The sequence below is a fragment of the Magallana gigas genome, chromosome 3, assembly GCF_963853765.1.
Source record: "Magallana gigas chromosome 3, xbMagGiga1.1, whole genome shotgun sequence".
Classification (NCBI taxonomy): domain Eukaryota; kingdom Metazoa; phylum Mollusca; class Bivalvia; order Ostreida; family Ostreidae; genus Magallana; species Magallana gigas.
Window position 1 is genome coordinate 37063963 of NC_088855.1, and position 19165 is coordinate 37083127.

Here is a 19165-nt window from a genome sequence, read left to right on the forward strand (position 1 = left end):
TTTTCCTAAAATGTTCATGGATTACATATGAGCTGTATTTTTGTAGAGTTTTATTTTGCTGCAAAAACCTGCTAGTATAAGTCTGCCTGTAACTGAAACTTTTGTGATAAATAAGATTTGTAAAAATCAATATTTTTTGTCAGGAGAAAGTTTTCATTTATAAGCACTATATAGCAGATTAATTTTTGTACAGGACGACAATAATTCAATTTTGCTCCAATTAAGGCTTTTCTCCACAAAAACAGAGCTCACAGAAATTTTAAAACCATGATATTTTTGTCATTTTAGTAGAAAATAACATTTTCTTTAAAAAAAATGTCAACATGAAAATCGCAGCTCATATTGCTTTCACTCTTGAAAATAAACCATGGATGGATATATTTTTGGCAATTTATGCTGGTGGTGTTGTTGAGAAAAAAAAGGAAGTAAACAAAAATTTAATGTTTTTTTTGCATTATCTGTTTTGAGTCTTGGGTTTAGGTTTTAAGTATGCAGAACAAACAGTCGGTTTATACCAAGAAACATATTCGCAATGATCCAGTAAGGAACATATCTTGTATTAAAGTTAATAGTAAATCTTTGTTATAAATGTCTCGCGCAGACGTGACATTGGATAATTTGGATATTTTTTATCTGATAATGGTAGTTTATTTTACATAGGCTGAATTATTTAAATTCAACCTGCATAATGAATATATAATGCAACCAATTGTGTTATGGGTGCTTTTTCTAAGTTTTTGGAATTGCTTTTTATTGAAAAATCAAATACTAGTATTAAGAAATATTACACTCCTTTTTTATTTGACTTATATCTGAGCATTGCTGATTCAGTGCCATTGTTACATCGTTTCTGAAAGGAAAGTCTGTGGGATTTTTAAAAATAAAATTATCACCGCTATTTTTGCAAACTCTTAGGAAAAAATTCAAATTTAAAAGCAAAACAATTAATTGCCAACTGAATCAATAAAAATAGATAAACTTTGTCACTAGCACTGAAATGTTTGCCTTTGTAAGTGTTTGCAAGTGGTTAACAATATCAAAAAAGTTTAAACTATTTTGTAAAATTGTAAACTATAGTGGTTGATCTGACAAGAAAAAAAAACAAATTAACCAGTTTTGAAGAAATAAAAAAAGGGTTTTTGACATCTATTCTTCTTACGTATTAGGATATTTTTATATAATATTTTATGTTAAAAGCACATAATCATGCCAAGCGGCGTAATAAGAATTACACAGATAGAATAATCGATCCATCAGTTTAAATATTTTCACTTTATCTTTTATTTTATTACAAGGGACTATTGACGAGAAATTTGACTTTTCTACGTAGTTTAATAATTGACACATTAAAAACAAATTGGAATTTTTTTTTTGAAACAGGACATAAACTGCATCGCTAAGTATGACTGTCCTTCTTCTATTTTATCTTTTTTTTACCATGTGAATGTGAAAGCAGAAATTTAGAACTTTAGGAAGATTTGAAAATATACCTAAATTATGTATATCAAACGGAATATGAATTTAGAATATTAATGCAAGAAAAAAAGCCATGCCCTACTGCATATTCTTTAGTTGATCATTATTCAATGTTTGTAAATCATAACTTTTTTTTATAATGAATGAAATCTCAAAAATCCTTAAAACGAAATACAAATTCTATAGTGATTTATTGGTTTTAATTTTGAGAAGAGGGTTTCCTGTATAGAGACAAATCAGGTGTTATGTTTAATATCAATGTATAGTATTTACTGCAAAGCTTCTGTCTTTTTTCAGTTCTTTTATGTTTACTCGATTGCTGAACATTTAATGTTGGCAAAAGAAAAACGAATAGTGTATTTATTTTGAATGACGCACTGGTAATTGAATTACGTGTATCTTTGGTTGTCCCCTCTCCGTTCTCAAAAACGGTAAATCGTATCCATTAATGAGTTCAAATAATCATACTATGAACTAATTTAATCGAATCAAAGAATATTTGATTTTTACATATTATCTTATGTGCGTGATTTACAAAACGTTAATTTACTATTACACTTTTACGCAGTTTCAAAATAAAAATCGAAGTGCGTTGACTTGGTACCAACTTTTACGCATTTAGATTTTTTCTTCGAAGTGCCTAATTTGTTTTAGCTTTTATTTGCGCTGCCAAAATGCCTTTTCTACGAAAATAGAAAATTATAAGCTACATGGTTTGCGTTTGACCTAATATGGATTATACGTGGTCAGTAAATTCCACCTGGAATTTACTTACCACGTATAAACCATAAAAAGGTCAACTGCAAACCATGATATCTTAATGACTGTTTTGCATAAATGGAAAATAATGAATTATAATCATGAAAAGTTAGATTTTATAAGTTTCATTGTGAGTAAAAAAAACCTGACGTTATAATACTCTAAAACTGATGTCATAAGAATCAAAGGGAGGATCATTTCGTACTGACATTGTATGGAATATACATGGTCTCAACGTGACTGCTATTATTTAATGGTTTACTGACATTTTAGCAAGAGGTATAATATAGTAATTGATTTTAGATATTACCACATGAAGAGCAATAGAAATGTTATGTAATTATTTCGTTCGATCTTCTGAATTATCATTAAATAAATATGCGAGGACCCTCTATGTAGAAATTGATTAAATCGAACTTAGATATGCAGAAAAAAAATCATAAAAGTGTTCACTTGTATTTTTTAAGTACTGCATTAATATACTTTTATAATCTCTTTACAAACATTTAACTTGTATCGAAATTATATGCGTATTTTGATGTTTGTAATAAGGATCCGATTAATATCATATCGGGTCACGCTTATTGTTCATATTAGATATAAACATATACATTTTGAGAATGTCGGCATGTAATATTTGATTGGTGTGTTGTAAACGGCATGAAAAGTAATATATTTTTGCCATTAAGAATAACCTTAACCTTAAACTGACCTTTTAGTATATCAAAAAACCAAGTCTTGATCTGTGAAGTATTTGATTGAAGTTGCGGATAAAGATACAATGACTACACTAGAGATTACAAACTTTTTAAAATATCTATATAAAACTGTTTTGAAAACAAAATGCGGATGGTTACCATGCGTAAACATATGATTAAAGGTAAAAGGTTGACTGCGCTTAACGCCGTATTTTGAGCCCCTTTTCGGTCACTATTTTTACATTTATTCCTCGCTCAATTTTACTTCAAGTCATTTTTATATAGTTTGGTCAATTTTTTATCAAAATTTATCATCATAATAGTTTTAAACTGCGTTGCAATACAATAATTTGTTGTGATCTTACCCTCACTGCTCTGCAAATATCATGAATTTTGACTTACCTGCCCTTGATTGATGATAAAACTTACACACATGCATGGAGAGTTGATCTAATATTGTTATGAGTAGTCTAAGATCAGAATAACGGTACTATAATTGAACATTCTCTCTCTATCTTCGAGAAATGAGGTAAATATCAATCGATTGGAATGTCCTTAAGTGCAGTCATCCTTTTATTTTATGTGGAAAGTTAAGATTTCGTATTTCTTAATAAAGTCTACGAATTATCGATAAATATGACCTTTCAACACTTACCTATTTTGATTCGTGTACTGTACCCCTAGTAACAATGAACTCAGCGGCTAGTGTGACCAAGCATGTAAAAAGTATCGATTGATCGGCCACCTATATGACCTATCTTGGTAGTCTACGTCACAATATCAGCTCTAATTACATCACAAACCGTTGTCCAGGCTTGAAATTCTGGTGTATAGTTTTGTTCAAATTACGAGAACCATCAATGGTACTCAAGACCTCGTCTCAAAACTGAATTGCATCGGATATTACAAGATATTTGTTTTAATGCTTGGTTAACCTTGTGTAATACCGCTGTATAAATTCAACTCTTACAACACAGATATTTTTAAAGATATAAAGGAGAGTTGACGGTCCAGGCAATATGAATTTTGATCTCTTGTGGTTATATTTTAATTAGAATGGAAGTATTGCTCTATATCGTCTTTCTTTTTGCGTCATTGTCTGTATTCGAATGCTTTGCAAAGATTAACATCCGGGGAGTTGGATCAAGTTTCTCAAGTGAGGTATACAAACAATGGCAGCCTTCCTACGAAGCACACAGGAGAATCTATGCCGATCTGGAACTTGTGTATGACGCTTTAGGTAGTGATGAAGCCTTAAAAAGACTGTATCGCAATGTTGATATTGAGTATGCTAGTGATGAAAATGTGATTTCCCAAAACGAACAGATCGAACATGTTGATATAATTGAGTTTCCTGTCTTTGCAGGGTAAGTTTATACACTGTGAAAAGGCACACACAATGCAAAATAGCGATAAATATTTCCTCACGACAGCATTAAGAAGTTGCTTATTCAAACAAAAACCTTCTATTCTGATGAATTCAAAAATCAAGTGCGTAAATATCAATAATATGTAATATATATAGCATTATTTAGTTAACAATTAATATTGTATATCAGTAACGTGTATTTAAAATCTAGAAAAAAATAACTATTTGGCTAGTTACACTTTTGTCTCAAAACGAAATCAGTTTTTTCTTTATTAAAAAAACTGAATTCTTCATTCGTTGTTTACTGTAATTTAATGTAAGTCTGAGCCAAGGTAAATTAACACTACTTTATTGAAAAAGGGGGCGCAAATAACTGGAGAGGTCTTTACTAGAAGATATAGAAATCATTTGAATTCAGCACTAATATCAATTTTGATCTAGTTAGTGATAAAAAATCAAAACTTAAAAATCTTAAAAAAGAAAAAACTCCAAGGACATATGATTCGGTCACATACCAAATTGGTTGGAGAAGGGAAAAAAACCTAAAAAATATTTCTGCAATTTAGAATGTCGAAATTTTTTGAATAAAACTATAAAAGGGTAAATATAGTTGAAAACTTTGACATATAAGATCAATCACTAATTTTAAGCAAGGTAAACAATTTCCAGAGGTTGTAGACAAAGAGATCCCCTTGCTCCATATCCATTATTGTTATGTGCAGGGATACTAGCTAAGAACCCAAAAAAAGGTATTGTAGTAAAAAAAAACCATACACACACAGAATAACTCAATATGTGGATGCCACATCCCTGATTTTTGATGGTTCACCAGGGTCTCCTCTCTCTTGATGCCATTGTTTTTTTTTGTTTTTTTGTCTTTGTTTTGGTCTCTGTTGTTGTTTTTTTAACAAATTACTGAAAATAAATAGGTAAAAAATGAGTAGTTTTGATAGGGTCAAGAACATTTTAGGATCAAGTCTTCCATCATAGGCGATAGAAACTTGGCTGGGGCTGTACAACTTTTATTCTATTAAGAATAGAATTCTCAGTTGAGTTAAAAAAAAAGAAATTGTTGAATTAAACTACAACTTGCAATTACCAAAAGTATATTCTCTTATTCAACAGTGAATTAGATAAATCCGTACCTCAAATGATAGAGTAACAGTTGCCAAGACTTTCATCTTGCCAATGTAAAATCGTCTATTTATTTCACTTCCCACGCCTAATGAAACGATATCTTTTTTATTTAAAACTTAAAATAATGTTTAATTTTATATGAAAATCTAAAGTCGATAAGGTAAAAAGGCAATTAGTCACACAAGACTTTTTAAAAGGAGGTTTAAAACTGTTAGATGTTCATAATTTTGTATTTTTTCTGAAATGTTCATGGATTAAAAGATAAACGCTTGAAAATAAACCATGAATGGATATATTTTTGGCAAATAATGGTGGTAATCTGGTTGAAAAAGTGCTAGATTTTGGAGATGATTTTATTAGAAAGTTAGATAACAAACGCAATGTTTTCTGGCATTATGTTTTTGAGTCTTGGGTTTAGGTTAAAAGTTTGTTGATCAAACAGTCGGATAACATCAAGAAACATATTCTCAATGACAGTTGGTGCAACTCTTGTGTTAAAGTTGAAAGTAATTCTTTGTTTATAAATGTGTGGCACTAAAGTGGCATTGGATTAGTTGGAGTTCTTTTTATCTGATAATGGTAATTTTTTTTTTTACATATGCTGAATTATTATATAAATTTAACCTGCGTAATGAATATATAATGCAATCAATTGTATTATAAGTGTTAGTTCTAAGTTTCTGAAATTGTTTTTTGCTAAAAAATCAAATATTGAGAAATCTTGCACTCCTTTTTGGCAGTGTATTTTTAAATGATCGTATGCAATGTAATAAATGTAAAAAATGTAATAAAAGTCATGTAAGATGATACTTTGAACAATAATGTTGCTGTTTCTCCGACTATAGCAAAGTGGAATAATGATTTGTTACTATGTAATGGACAATATTTATGTGTAGAACACTGTTTAACTGTGTTTTAAGATTACATCCGAGAGAACTGTTCAGTGGTTACAATAGAAAGTCTACACATAATTCTTTTTGTAAATTATTACTTTAAAGATTAAGGATGTTGCAGATGATTGCCGTACTTGAAACAAAACAACATGTTTTTTTAATGTCATGAAAAAAATATTTCCATTGTGGAGCAATTTGGGCATGTATATACATTGTATATACATGATAGAAAACAAAAAGGATTGGTGTTATTGTTAATATTGGTCCATTTAGTGAGAATCCGATAAACAATGATAGCAAAGCCGTTAACCTTATTAAACTATATACAAAACAATAAATATTTGTATGTCTGAAACAAAATAAGATCCCAAACGTTGGAAATTATAAGTTACTGCATTATAATTGTTTAAAATATAAGTAGACAAATATGTATCAGTTCAAAATTTTCAGAATTTCAATTTGCTGGTCATCTTTCCAAAGTGATAATGATGTTTATTTATATACAGGTATAAGTCATTATCTGATATGTAGGATCAAAACAACCTCTTGCCTAATTATTTATATATCTTTTTGGTGAATGGGAGTGGAATGAAAGTTGTATTCAATCTTTCGATACAATCTTAAAAAAAAATAACAAATAGTCATATAAAGTACTCATCAAACAATGATATTTTACAAAAATATAGAATAAAATAAAACGAAAATAAGAACTTTTAGGGGAAAAAATGCAATTCATCAAATTTGACTACATCCCGTTTAAAAAAACTGAACCCGATCAGAATTATTTTGAAGTTGACGTTGTACAAAAATACTGCAGTTTATTCTGAGTAATTAATATGTATTATATTATGAGTAATTAATATGCATTAAAAAGTCAGTAAATGAACAAGCCATTTTACAGTTTAACAGTCTGGAATTTTTGTAAAATTGTGATACATTCAAACTTTATATTATTTTGTTCTGGATCAGTTTAATTGCAATTAGGATCGGTTTGAATGTAAGGTTTTTACATTTTTCTTAATTTCACCTTTTCGTTATTTTTTATCTCTTGTTGAAATAAGATTTTATAGCAATAGTTCAATAATACAAGCGACAGTTTATTTGTAGGCTTTATCCGTATGTTCAAAAATATCTGCAATGTTTGGTTTTTATTTTCGTAATTTTTAAAAAAATATTATAAAGTTTATTTGGTGTCTTTGAAATGTATTTATATATTGTAGTATGGTGAATTATTGTGCATAAGTTGATACCAAATTTTTAGCTCTAAAATATTCTGTTCGCGGCAATAATGATAATAATAATAATGATAATTAAATATTTTCAATGCATCGTATACAGAACTATCGATTTTGTCGTCCCTCGAGTAGGAAAAGTTAAAATAAAAGCAACAAGACAACGATTTTTTTTCTTTTTTTTTTCTTTAATTTAAAAAACCCCCCAGGATTTATCAAAGGCGAAACTATACGCCATTTAAGAAATACAAGCAATGAAAATACTCTACAAAGTATTCTACGTGAATTTGAAATGCATCTTTTAAAAAGAGGCTACAGTGAAAAGGAAATCAAAACAAGTATACAATGTGTACTTGCAAACTATAGCAGAGACAGTTCATTGAAAAATAAAAACGAAACTAAAAACGGAAAAATTCCTCATGTTTTTGTCACCGCATATAACCCAGGCATACGATATCTTAAACAAAAACTGACTAAATACTGGCACATTCTTACAAAAGAACAAGAATGTAGACAAATTTTCTCAGAATTGCCGATTGTGTCCTACAAACGTAATAAAAATATTGGTGATATTCTCACCTCCTCAATAATAAAACAATAACTAATCTATGTACTATGTATATACACATACAGTTATGCAAATAAACTCCTGATGAGGCGGATTTGCAGCAACAAAATTAAAAAAAAAGGAATACCTAAATTATAAACCGATTCCTTTTTCAAAACCATTTATTACTTATTAACCTCGTATCACACCGCCGAAACACTAAATTAGTGTATAGTCAGATGAATGGAGGTGTGTGGCTGATGGGAGCAACCTTTTTGAAAATATAGTAGGTTCAGGAAGAATAGTTCTGAAACATTACTGTTAAGTATACATGTCCTATCATAATATCACAGAATTCGTCTTTATCACACTCATTTTTTCTTATGCCTAGTATACTATAGTTTTTAAATAAGAGAGATCAAAATTATTTCATTAAGCTTATATTTAATGTAAAACACAAAAACCTTCAAAAACGCATAAAATAAAAAGCTGAGAGAGAGAGAGAGAGAGAGAGAGAGAGAGAGACTCTAACTTCAATGCAAATGCCAATTTAATAATTCAAAAGACATGCATTTGAATTTCAGTTAAACATTTTTGTATCAAAGGATTTCCAATTTCATGGAATTTCTTTGCGATTTGTGTATTTTAACTGTCCTTAAGCCGTCATATCAATGAAACGTTTAAGAATCAGTCTGGCTCTCTCTCTCTCTCTCTCTCTCTCTCTCTCATTAAATATTGAATAATCGTTTTTAATTAGACGATCATAAAAATTCTTAACTATTATCCAAATCAATTAAACTGTGCCCTACAAACCATGAACTCTACTTGACATGTAAACAAATTAACAAAGATCATGTACTCTATAATAAATTTCTAAAAATAATTGGATTAAGACAGGGGATGTGACGAGACAGAACGACTAAGTCCCATATCTACTCAATTATTTCATTTTAATTTATTAAGATCAAAGTAGCGAAACGGGAATTGATATTTTTAAGATTATCGTTTGACTTATATCTGAGCAATGCTGATTTAGTGTCATTTGTTACAGCGTATCTGGAATCAACGTCTGTGTGTTTTTTAAAAATAAAATTATACCCGTTGTATTTGAAAATTCTTAAGTAAAAAAATCAAATATTAAAGCAAAACAAGTAATTGCCGACTGAATCCATGAAAAAAAATAACCGTTGTCACCCGCACTAAGATGATGGTTTTATTCAAGTACTACAGGTAGCGAAGTATTAACGCGTCTAAATAAAGGAAAAATTTGTAAATGTAAAAGTTTGCAAATAGTTAACAATTCTGAAAATGTTTCAACTATTTTGTAAAATTGTAAACTTTAATGGTTGAGGCGACAGGCAAAGGAATGAATTGAACCAATTTTGATGAAAAATAATTATTTGGTTTTTGACATCTATTCTTCTTACATATTAGAACAGTTTTTTGATAATGTTTTATGTTAAAAAGACATAATCATGCCAAGCGGCGTAATAAGAATTACATAGAATAATGGATCACTCGGTTTAAATGTTTCCCCTTTGATGTTTTAGCACAATGGATATTGACGAAAACTGTGTCTTTTCTCAATGAAGTTCAACAATTTACACATTTAGAACAAATTGAGAGATTTGTTTTTCCAAATAGGACATTAACTGCATGGTTTAAAAACTGTCCTTTCTTCCTTCCATCTTTTTACCATGTGTATGCAGAAAGAAGGTGCTAGTTTCTATGCTATTTTTCCGTTTAGGTGTTGCAAATAAAATGTAAAATCAAAATTAGAGAATTTCATGTGAATCTTTTTTGCCTGTAACGTTCTACATAAAGCAGTGTAGTATTTATCTGGAAAGTTATGGCGAGAGCGGAGATCGACCCCTATATGGAATTAATGACCAGATATAAACCATATTAGGTCAGCTATAAACCATGTAACGATTACATCTTACCGACTGCCTTTGTATAAAAAGCAAAGAATGAATAATAATCATTTAAAAGTAAGGTTTTATTAATTTGATTTAATGTACAATACTCTAAAAATGATATAATAATGATCAAAGCGAGGAATATTTCATACTGATCATATATGGACTATAATGGTACCCACGTGACTGCCATGAGCCAATGGTTTTCTAACAATTTAGCAAGAGGTATGATATAACATTTGATTTTAGCTATTGCAACAGGAAGAGCAATAAAAATGTCTTGTCAATTGTTTCGTTCGTTCTTCTGAGCTGTCGTTAAATAAATATGCAAGGACTCTCTATATAAAAACTCACTGAAACGAACTTAGATATACAGAAAAATCATAAAAATGTTCCTTTATATTTTTTAAGTACTACATTAATTAACTTTGATAATCTCATAAAAAACAAACGTTTAATTTGTGTCAAAACTGTTATTATGCATTATCATATTACTATTTTTGATGTTTGTTATATCGAGCGATGCTGAATATTCATATAAGATATAAACATATACATTTTTAGATTGTCTATGTGTAATATTTAATTTGTATGTTTTAATTAAACCCCAATAATATAAAAAGATCTTCCGAATGTGAAAAGGCAATATATTTTTGGTCCATTAAGAATTACTTTAACCATAAACTGACCTTCGAGTATATCAAGTCTGGTCTTTGAGTTAAAAAAAAATGTATTAAAAATTTAGATTTAAGCTGTGAATAAACATATAGAGACAAGCCCCCCCCCCCCAAAAAAAAAGAAGAAAAAAAACCAAAAAAAAAAAAACCAAACAAAACAAAAAACAAAAACAAAACAAACAACAACAAGAAAACCCAAACCAAAACAAAACAATATATTTCAAAAGTTGAAGTTTTATATTAAGCTAAAAGCTAAGATTTCGATTTTTTTCTACGACGTATCAATAGATATGACTTTTCAACACTTACTTATTTTGATTTATATATTTTACCCGTTGTTACAATGAACTTGGCAGCTGGTGTGACCCAGCATGTGTAAAGTATCGATTGACCTCACTCCAACGGCCAGCCATCATCAAACCCTTGTTCAGTCTCGAATTTCTGATAATTATTTTTTTTTAAACTACGAGAACCATCGTGGGTACTCATGACCTTGTCTCAAAACTGGGCTTTTGCATCCGATATAACAAGATATTTGTTTAAATGCTTGGTTAACCATGTGTATATATGTATCACCACTCTATAAATTCAACACCTTAAACACAAATAGTCTTAAAGCCATAAAGGAGAGTTGAACGTTCAGGCAAAATGAATTTCAATTACTCGTGGTTATCTTTAAATTAGAATGGAAGTAATGCTCGGTATTAGCTTTCTCTTTACATCTTTGGCTGTGTTAGAATGTTTTGCAAAGAGTAACATCCGGGGCGTTGGAACAAGTTTCCCAAGTGAAGTATACAAATTATGGCAGCCTTCTTACGTAGTGAACAGGCTACCACATGCCGATCTGGAGCTTGTGTATGACGCTGTAGGTAGTGTTGAAGCAAAAGAAATTTTGTATAAAAATGTTGATGTTGAGTATGCAAGTGTTGAAAGTGTGATTTCAAAAAACGAACTGAGCGAACATGGTGATTTAATTGAGTTTCCTGTCATTGCAGGGTAAGTTAAAACACTAAAAAAAAAAGCCACATATGATGCAAAATAACAACTATAATTTTTATTCATAACAGCATATTTAAATAGCGTGAAGAAGTTGCCCACTCATACGAAAACATTCTTTTCTGATTAATTGAAAAATCAAGAGCGCAATGTCAAATATATCTATTATATATTATTATTTAGTTAGCATTTAATATTTTATATCAATTACTTATATTATTGGAAAATCTAGAAAAAAATGTTATCAATAAACATTTGTAGGAGTCATTTTCTTCTACTTTTTACAAATAACGGAATCTTATTTCTTTTTCTCTTAATTCAAAAAAAAATATAATATTTGATTCTTCATTCGTTGAGCAAGAATTATTAATAACGTGGTCATGTAAGGTACAATATGCTTTAGGTTACATGACTTTAATATGTTATTGATAATGTTGTTCGGTATTCATATTTTTAAAAACAGTAACATTAAATACCTCTTAATTTGTATTTATTAAGAATGAAATCTTATTTCGCTGTATATCCTTTTTTCAAATTAAACAAGCCTTTGACCTTTTCGACAGAACGCAAATTTCACAAGAACTCTTGTACCTGTCCTTAAAAGGTCGCTCATTTGAACCGGTCTCATAAACTAAAAACTATAGCTATCAATGTATCAACATTTTATGTACAAATAGAGAACCGTGTCTCCGAAGACAATCCTTCCTGTGTCTGGAGCTTCCGCCTTTTTTGTAAACAATATACATTGGCGTATAATTGACAATAACTCAAAAAACAATAAATAAACAAGAGCATTACAAAATATCATGCCGTGGTGTCCAAAGAATTATAATGACTAAAGAATAAATATGCAACAAAATTTAGTCATTTGAAGGAATAGATTATTAAGTGTGTGATATAATCGCAATGATACATAGTATATCAGAAACAGTCTTTTCATTGTCTAGATCAAACGCAAACTTTTTACATTTTGTTTTCAAAGAAATGGCGACAAACATGGCCCATCTTTTTTCTTTTTTCTTTTTTTAAAAAAATAAAATCATTCATAATTCATTTTTTATACTTAAAGGACATATTGCATGTTTCTAAAGTATGGACATTTTACCATTTTTTGTCTTCCTTGTGTATCTAATAATTATTTCTAATAGTTTGTTAACGGTAGAAAAGCGGTAATTAGCCATAATATCAGTTTAAATAATAGCCCCGATCGTTTAAAAACACGTTAATTAGATAGCGTGTCACGTGGTACAGTGACGTCACATGCGACCTTCTTCGAACAGCTGATTGTAAACAAATTGTAGGATTAGCATTATATCCTTTAAATCTTTGACATTTATTCACCATGTACGTTGTTTTTTTTTACATGCTGACTAAATTAAAAGAATCTTATTATTTATTATCATAAAACAGACAATAAAAATAAGTATCTAGCAAAGTAAGATGCAATAAAAATGTAAACAATTATAACACATGGTTGAAATAATATGTAGAGGAGGTGATCAAACAAAATGTCCAAGGCATAAAAACGTGTATCTTAATCGGTGCTGTAAAATCTAAACAAAATCTTGCAATAATTACAAGTATCAGAAGATTTTCATGGTCCAAGGCACCTATTGATTATACTGGCTCATTGGTTTTATGGGTCAACATTGAGTAAACGTAACAAGGCTCATAAGGGGTAACTTATGTTATCTTAAGTTTATAGCGGATAACAATCTACACATATACCATGTTTGAGGGGTAGAATTTTAAAAACTTGGTTTTATGAGAATTAAATTGCCTGCTTTAAAGTATGTTTTTCTATTTAAATTTCAGGGCCGTTGCATTAGGGTATAATATGCAGCTGGAGGAACAACTTAGGCTTTCAATGGAGCAAATTGTAGGCATTTATAACGGTACTTACACCCACTGGAATGACACGGTATTCAAAGAAAACAATCCAAACATAACCTTTCCAAATGAAAAAATACTTGTTCTTGCAAGAGCCGACAAATCGGGATCGACTGATATTTTTACGCATGCGCTAGCGGAAGTAGATCCAAACTGGAACTCAACGTTCGGTTATTTCTCGGAAGGATTAAATGCAACGGGTCATCCATATAAATGGGACATAGATGTGATAAGTTACTATGGAATGCAAACAGATGGTATCAACGGTTTACTTTTATCATTCGAGTATTCAATAGGATATTTATCCATTGCCGACGTCCACGAGTGGGTTGTCCACACGGCGCTTGTTAAAAACGACGTCGGAGAGTACCTGTATCCAAATTACCAAACCGTTGCAAAGGCCATGGACTACTTTACTGCTCAGACAGCGGACCTCAATTTTCCAATTACTCACGCTTTGAGTTATGGGTCCTATCCCATTGCCGGTTTCACCCATTTTATTGTATATAAAACAAATATGACAGACTGCCTTGCAGCTAAAGAATTTGTTCGATATACTTACTGGGCACTGACGGATTCTGCCCCTCGCCACGAATGTGAAATACTTGGGTTTGCCCCTCTTAATTTTGATCTTACAAATCGTGTGAAAAGAGACGTTTTAGAGCAGATTTTTTGCAACGGTGAAAATATGTGGCAACTTGTCTTAGCAGATATTGAGAACGAGGGAAAAGTTGTTGACGATTCTTGGAAAACGACGGTCTCCATTGTCGTCCCGATAGTATTACTGGTAGTAGGTGTTATCGGGGGATATGTTTTGATTCAAAGAATTAGATATTATAGAATGACGCATAGCAATGATTGGCTTATCCCGATTGAAGATATTGTGTTTTACCAAGATACACATCACCACTCAAATTCAAGAACTTCGTCTATTTTCACCCGCTCTGCTCGGTCGTTGCAATCTGCACAACACTCCATGGGAAGAGCTGAGCTTGACGCGCTCATTGAAAAGGTGTTGCAGTGGCCTGGAAAATGGAATGGATTTGACATCGGAATAAGGTTGTTAGAAATACCGGCACTTCAAAATTTATCAAAACAGGTTAAACAAGAGATGCTTATAATCAAACACAAAATATCCCATCCCAATATTGTCAGGTTTTTTGGAATGACGTCCATAGATGAAGAAAAATATGTTATTGGAGAGTTTTGTCGTAAAGGTTCTCTTGCAGATGTATTACAGGACAACAAAATTACAATGACATGTGATTTTAAGCTGGCTTTAGCTCTTGACGTTTGTCAAGGAATGCTTTTTCTGCACGCACACCACTTCGTGCATGGAAATCTAAGAGCAAGTGTATGCTTTGTTGATAATAAATGGACGGTTAAAGTCGGAGATTGGGAATTCCTTCGGCTTCTGACCTTAGAAGATCACAATGCAGCGCATCTAGCACAAGATATTTACAATGATAATTTGACAAAACAAAATATCACAAGCAAAGATTTTTGGGTTGCACCAGAAATATTAAGAGCAAACTATAGATGTCATTATACATACCACTCAGATGTATATAGTTTTGCGATAGTTTTACAAGAAATATATTCTCAAGAGGAGCCTTACAGTGAACATCTGGGCACAGTAGCACCAGATGAAATTGTTCACGGGATATGCGCAAGTAATCTTAGGCCAAAAATTCAGTTGGATATTCCTGTGGCTGTAAGACAAGTTATGGAAATAGCTTGGACAGATAACCCCAACAGTCGACCATCTTTCGAGCAAATGCTAAAACTTTTGAAAAGAAACAATCCTCTGAGAAAATCTGTCATGGACAGTGTTATTCAGTCTATGGAAGATTACACTCAACATTTAGAAGAAGTTGTGGAAGACAAAACAACTGAGCTCGAAAACTCTAAACTACAATTGAACACTGTTATGTCAAGCATTATCCCAAGTCATATTATTAATGCAATAACACACGGACGATCACTTGATCAGAGAGACATGAAAACACTTGGCGTTGTTAGTCTAGAGATAATGAATAGGGATGAAGAGTACAAAGATATGAATTCAGCCGAAAAACTAAGAAAACTCAATAATGTTTGTTCATACATAGATCTTCTTGTGGAAAAATATTCGGCATTTCGATACAGCTCAACAGGGACCTCATTTACGATTGTAGTTGGAGTAGGCGATGATCAGGCAAATGAAAATGAGATTGCAAATAGAACCGCCCATATGTGTGTTGACTTTCTGTCCAAGGAGCATTTAGAGGATTCGAGATGCACCATTGATGATCTTCGTGCTCTTCAGCTCAGTGTCGGGGCTCACGTTGGATCTACGTCCTTGGGTATAATAGAAACTGACACACCTCAGTTTGTTTTACTCAGCGATTTGCCCGAAATCGTTCGCAGTCTTTCAAGGTCGTGCGATTCAACCAAAATTCACATTACAAGAGAAATGGGCAACATGATAATTGGATTCAAGAATTTCTTCATTGAACGGTCAGGATTATTAATTGTTAAGGTAAATTTTGGTTTGGTTTTTTTCAATTTTTAAACAAATTAACTGATCTACCACATATTAGTTTAATGTTAACTAAAAAGCTGATGATTAAACAATACTATTTTCAGGGCATCGAATACGAGACTTGTTGGCTTGCAGGGCGCACAACCAAGTTCTCACTAGGTCTACCACCGAAAAGGGAAAAAAGACCGTTTTCATCAAACAGTAATCTCTCAGTACCCGCAAATGACAAATCTCCCGTGAGTACACCACCAATGGACAAAGTGAAAATGGTCAGCGAAACCCGTCAACTAGAAAATGGAAATGCAAAAATAAGTAATGGCAAGCCCAAGTTTGCAAATGATACTCAAATCATTGAAAATGGGACGCATAAAGTGAACAGCAATAAACCAAAAACCATGCACCCTAAAAGAAGGGTGACAAAACAACGAAGCGATGCACTCCCCGATGTGATAGAAGATTCTGTGGATGTACAGGATAGCCAATCAATGTAATTATAAAGACGTTAAAATGAATCGTCATTCATACCTTTCGGTTTATTATTCATATTACGTTTATTTTATTACCATTATGATGATAACCAATTCGTATGAATTCGAAACTTTACAATAATGTTTGTTTTGCATTTGAATAATTTATTCGAGTACAATTGCATGTTGTTAAATTTGTCTTTAATGATCTCTGGAATCCATTTGATTTATATAGTTACATACTAGTTGTGAATATATGGCTGTGATATCCCCTGAAGTACATGTACTTGATTTCATTAACCCTATCCCATGAAAAACTGAATAGAACAAGTATCTCATTACGCTATTAATATAAAGGGAATATTTGATTTTACGCATTTTAATTACGCTGCTGGATAAACATGTAAAGCGATATTTGACTCAGATATGAATTTTTTTTGTTATAGTTATTTGGGTATGTATTGTTTATACTGTGTGTTACAGGCATACCTTTTCTATATAACCAATGCTATGTGTTGGAGTAGGAGTAGGTATTATAGTTTCTTGTACGGAGTTGTTAAGTTTTTAAAGAAGGTGACGTAGACCAAAATAATTGTTAGTTTTTATGTTATGTTAACAATGTACTGAACAACGAACCAGTGGAAAACGAGAAATCTTCATGTGTTCATCATCGAAACATCATTAAAGTTATCACTTTTTCACGTTGCGAGAGTAAACATGATTTTTAAGGTATAAGGTACATGTATAATATCATGTAATCGGTATTTTTTAAAAATTACTTATTGAATTTCATAAAATGCAAACTAACCACTCTTAAGAATCAGAGGGGTTTAAACGATATAATTGTAAACAATCCAAATTAATATTGTAAATCAATTATATGTCGGTTTATCTTTTAAGAAATTGTAATAATATATGTTAATTTATTGCAATGGTTGACGTATTAATGACATTCAATGTGTATTCATCTAATGTTACCGATTTTCTATTAATAGAGTTTGATTATGATATTTTAGATTATCTAAACTTCAATATAGTTTCTGTACCTAGTCAAAACGACAATATCACGGTTTTTTATGGTGTTAATTTTGTGAAAACAAAGAAGTATTAATTTTTTTTAATCTATTTTGTTAAACATTACGTCCTTTTTGAGGAATAAACAAGCAGAAATCGTTATCAGCGATACGTCATCACTGGTTGTTGCATATGACGTATGTTTGATAATTTTACACAAGAGGTTGTTCACTTGACTCCTAATGTAATGCAATAAAAATTTTAAGAAGATCTTGAATCTTTCATTTATAATACTTAGAACTCAGTTAAGGAGGCTTGGTAATCAACAAATTAACCATCAGATCTACCTTAATCTTCTCTAGAAATAATTTGTGAAGCTATAAACCATCGTTAAGTAAAAAAAAAAATCCATATATTTTAGCTTTCAAAATTTGATTAATTTGCTATATCCTACTTGAGAGCTCTTCTATTAAGATTAATATACTCTTAAATGGCTACATGTATGACCATCCGGCTCTCCACAAAATGAAAGAAAACCGTGATATAAGACTTCTTTGTGTAGACGTTTCAAATAATTTAGGTTTTTCTTGCAAATGCTGTAAGCGCACGATCGACGGAATTCTCAATTTTTTTACTGTCTTGTCTTCTTTATTTTACATACATGTATTTGTTATTCATATTGATAGGTATGTTAATAATCAGAACAATAGCAGGAAAGCTTGTACATGTATTACTATTTGTGTAAACCTCTTGTTTAAATTGTTCTGTAAAATAAAATGTTTTTCAATGAACTGCAGTTTAAATTTCTTGATTATTAATGCAATACATGTGGGAGCGCAACAATATACAAGTTGACTCTAACAGACATTGAATGTAATTCACTACTTTTTTTACAACACATGGATGATGGTTTTGGGATTCACGTCGAACGAGAAGTAAACCTTAACTGAGATTAAAAACAAAAATAGAGAAAATTTCACTCACTGATCAATATATTGTGAAAACTAGTAGAGATAAAAAATATATATAATTGACCGAGATTATTTGACTTGATTTAAAGCAGTTACTTCTTTAAATATACACATGCACCTGTAAGAGAACGTTGTAAAGTAAGGTGGCCAATCATACTTAATTTTATTCTTATTTTTATGAAGTCCTGTTTAAATTCCGATTTAAGGATTACGTTTACTCAGGGTTTGAGATTTTAAAAAAATATTTTTACAAAGTTCAATATCTGAAGTCCAAAGTTGTTTTAAAAACACTAAATAACAACGTTATTAAGAAATATCGATATTGATATCCATGATTTGTTTATTTCAGGAAGATATGCTCCGACAAAGGTAGATTAAAATTGAAACAGAGGAAATTCGGACTAATTTTTTCATTTTCTTATTTTCTCTTACAAAACTTTCTGTTGCAGTGTAATTGCAAAAGTTAAGGATTTTATGTGTTTTTTCATACCATTTACATATTTTATGGTTGTATTTACTCGTCTATAAATGTATATCACTGGCTGACACGCGATTGGAAAAATCTTTAAAATACATAAAATCGATTCAAGATAAAA

General features: G+C 30.9%; 1 protein-coding gene across 2 annotated transcripts in view; it reads left to right on the forward strand.

The window, feature by feature from the left end:
* The window catches only part of LOC117680576 (guanylate cyclase 2G), a 35664-nt gene extending 17330 nt beyond the window's left edge, over positions 1-18334 (forward strand). The window contains exons 1-3 of one of the 2 annotated variants that reach the window (XM_066079537.1): positions 3931-4300; positions 13519-16114; positions 16222-18334. In XM_066079537.1, coding sequence (XP_065935609.1) covers positions 3990-4300; positions 13519-16114; positions 16222-16608 — 3294 coding nt within the window. In that variant the 5' untranslated portion in view covers positions 3931-3989 and the 3' untranslated portion in view covers positions 16609-18334. Of the gene's footprint in view, positions 1-3930; positions 4301-13518; positions 16115-16221 lie in introns of those variants that run through there. The other variant, XM_034480071.2, reaches the window with a different exon arrangement.
* The last annotated feature ends 831 nt before the right edge of the window (positions 18335-19165 follow it).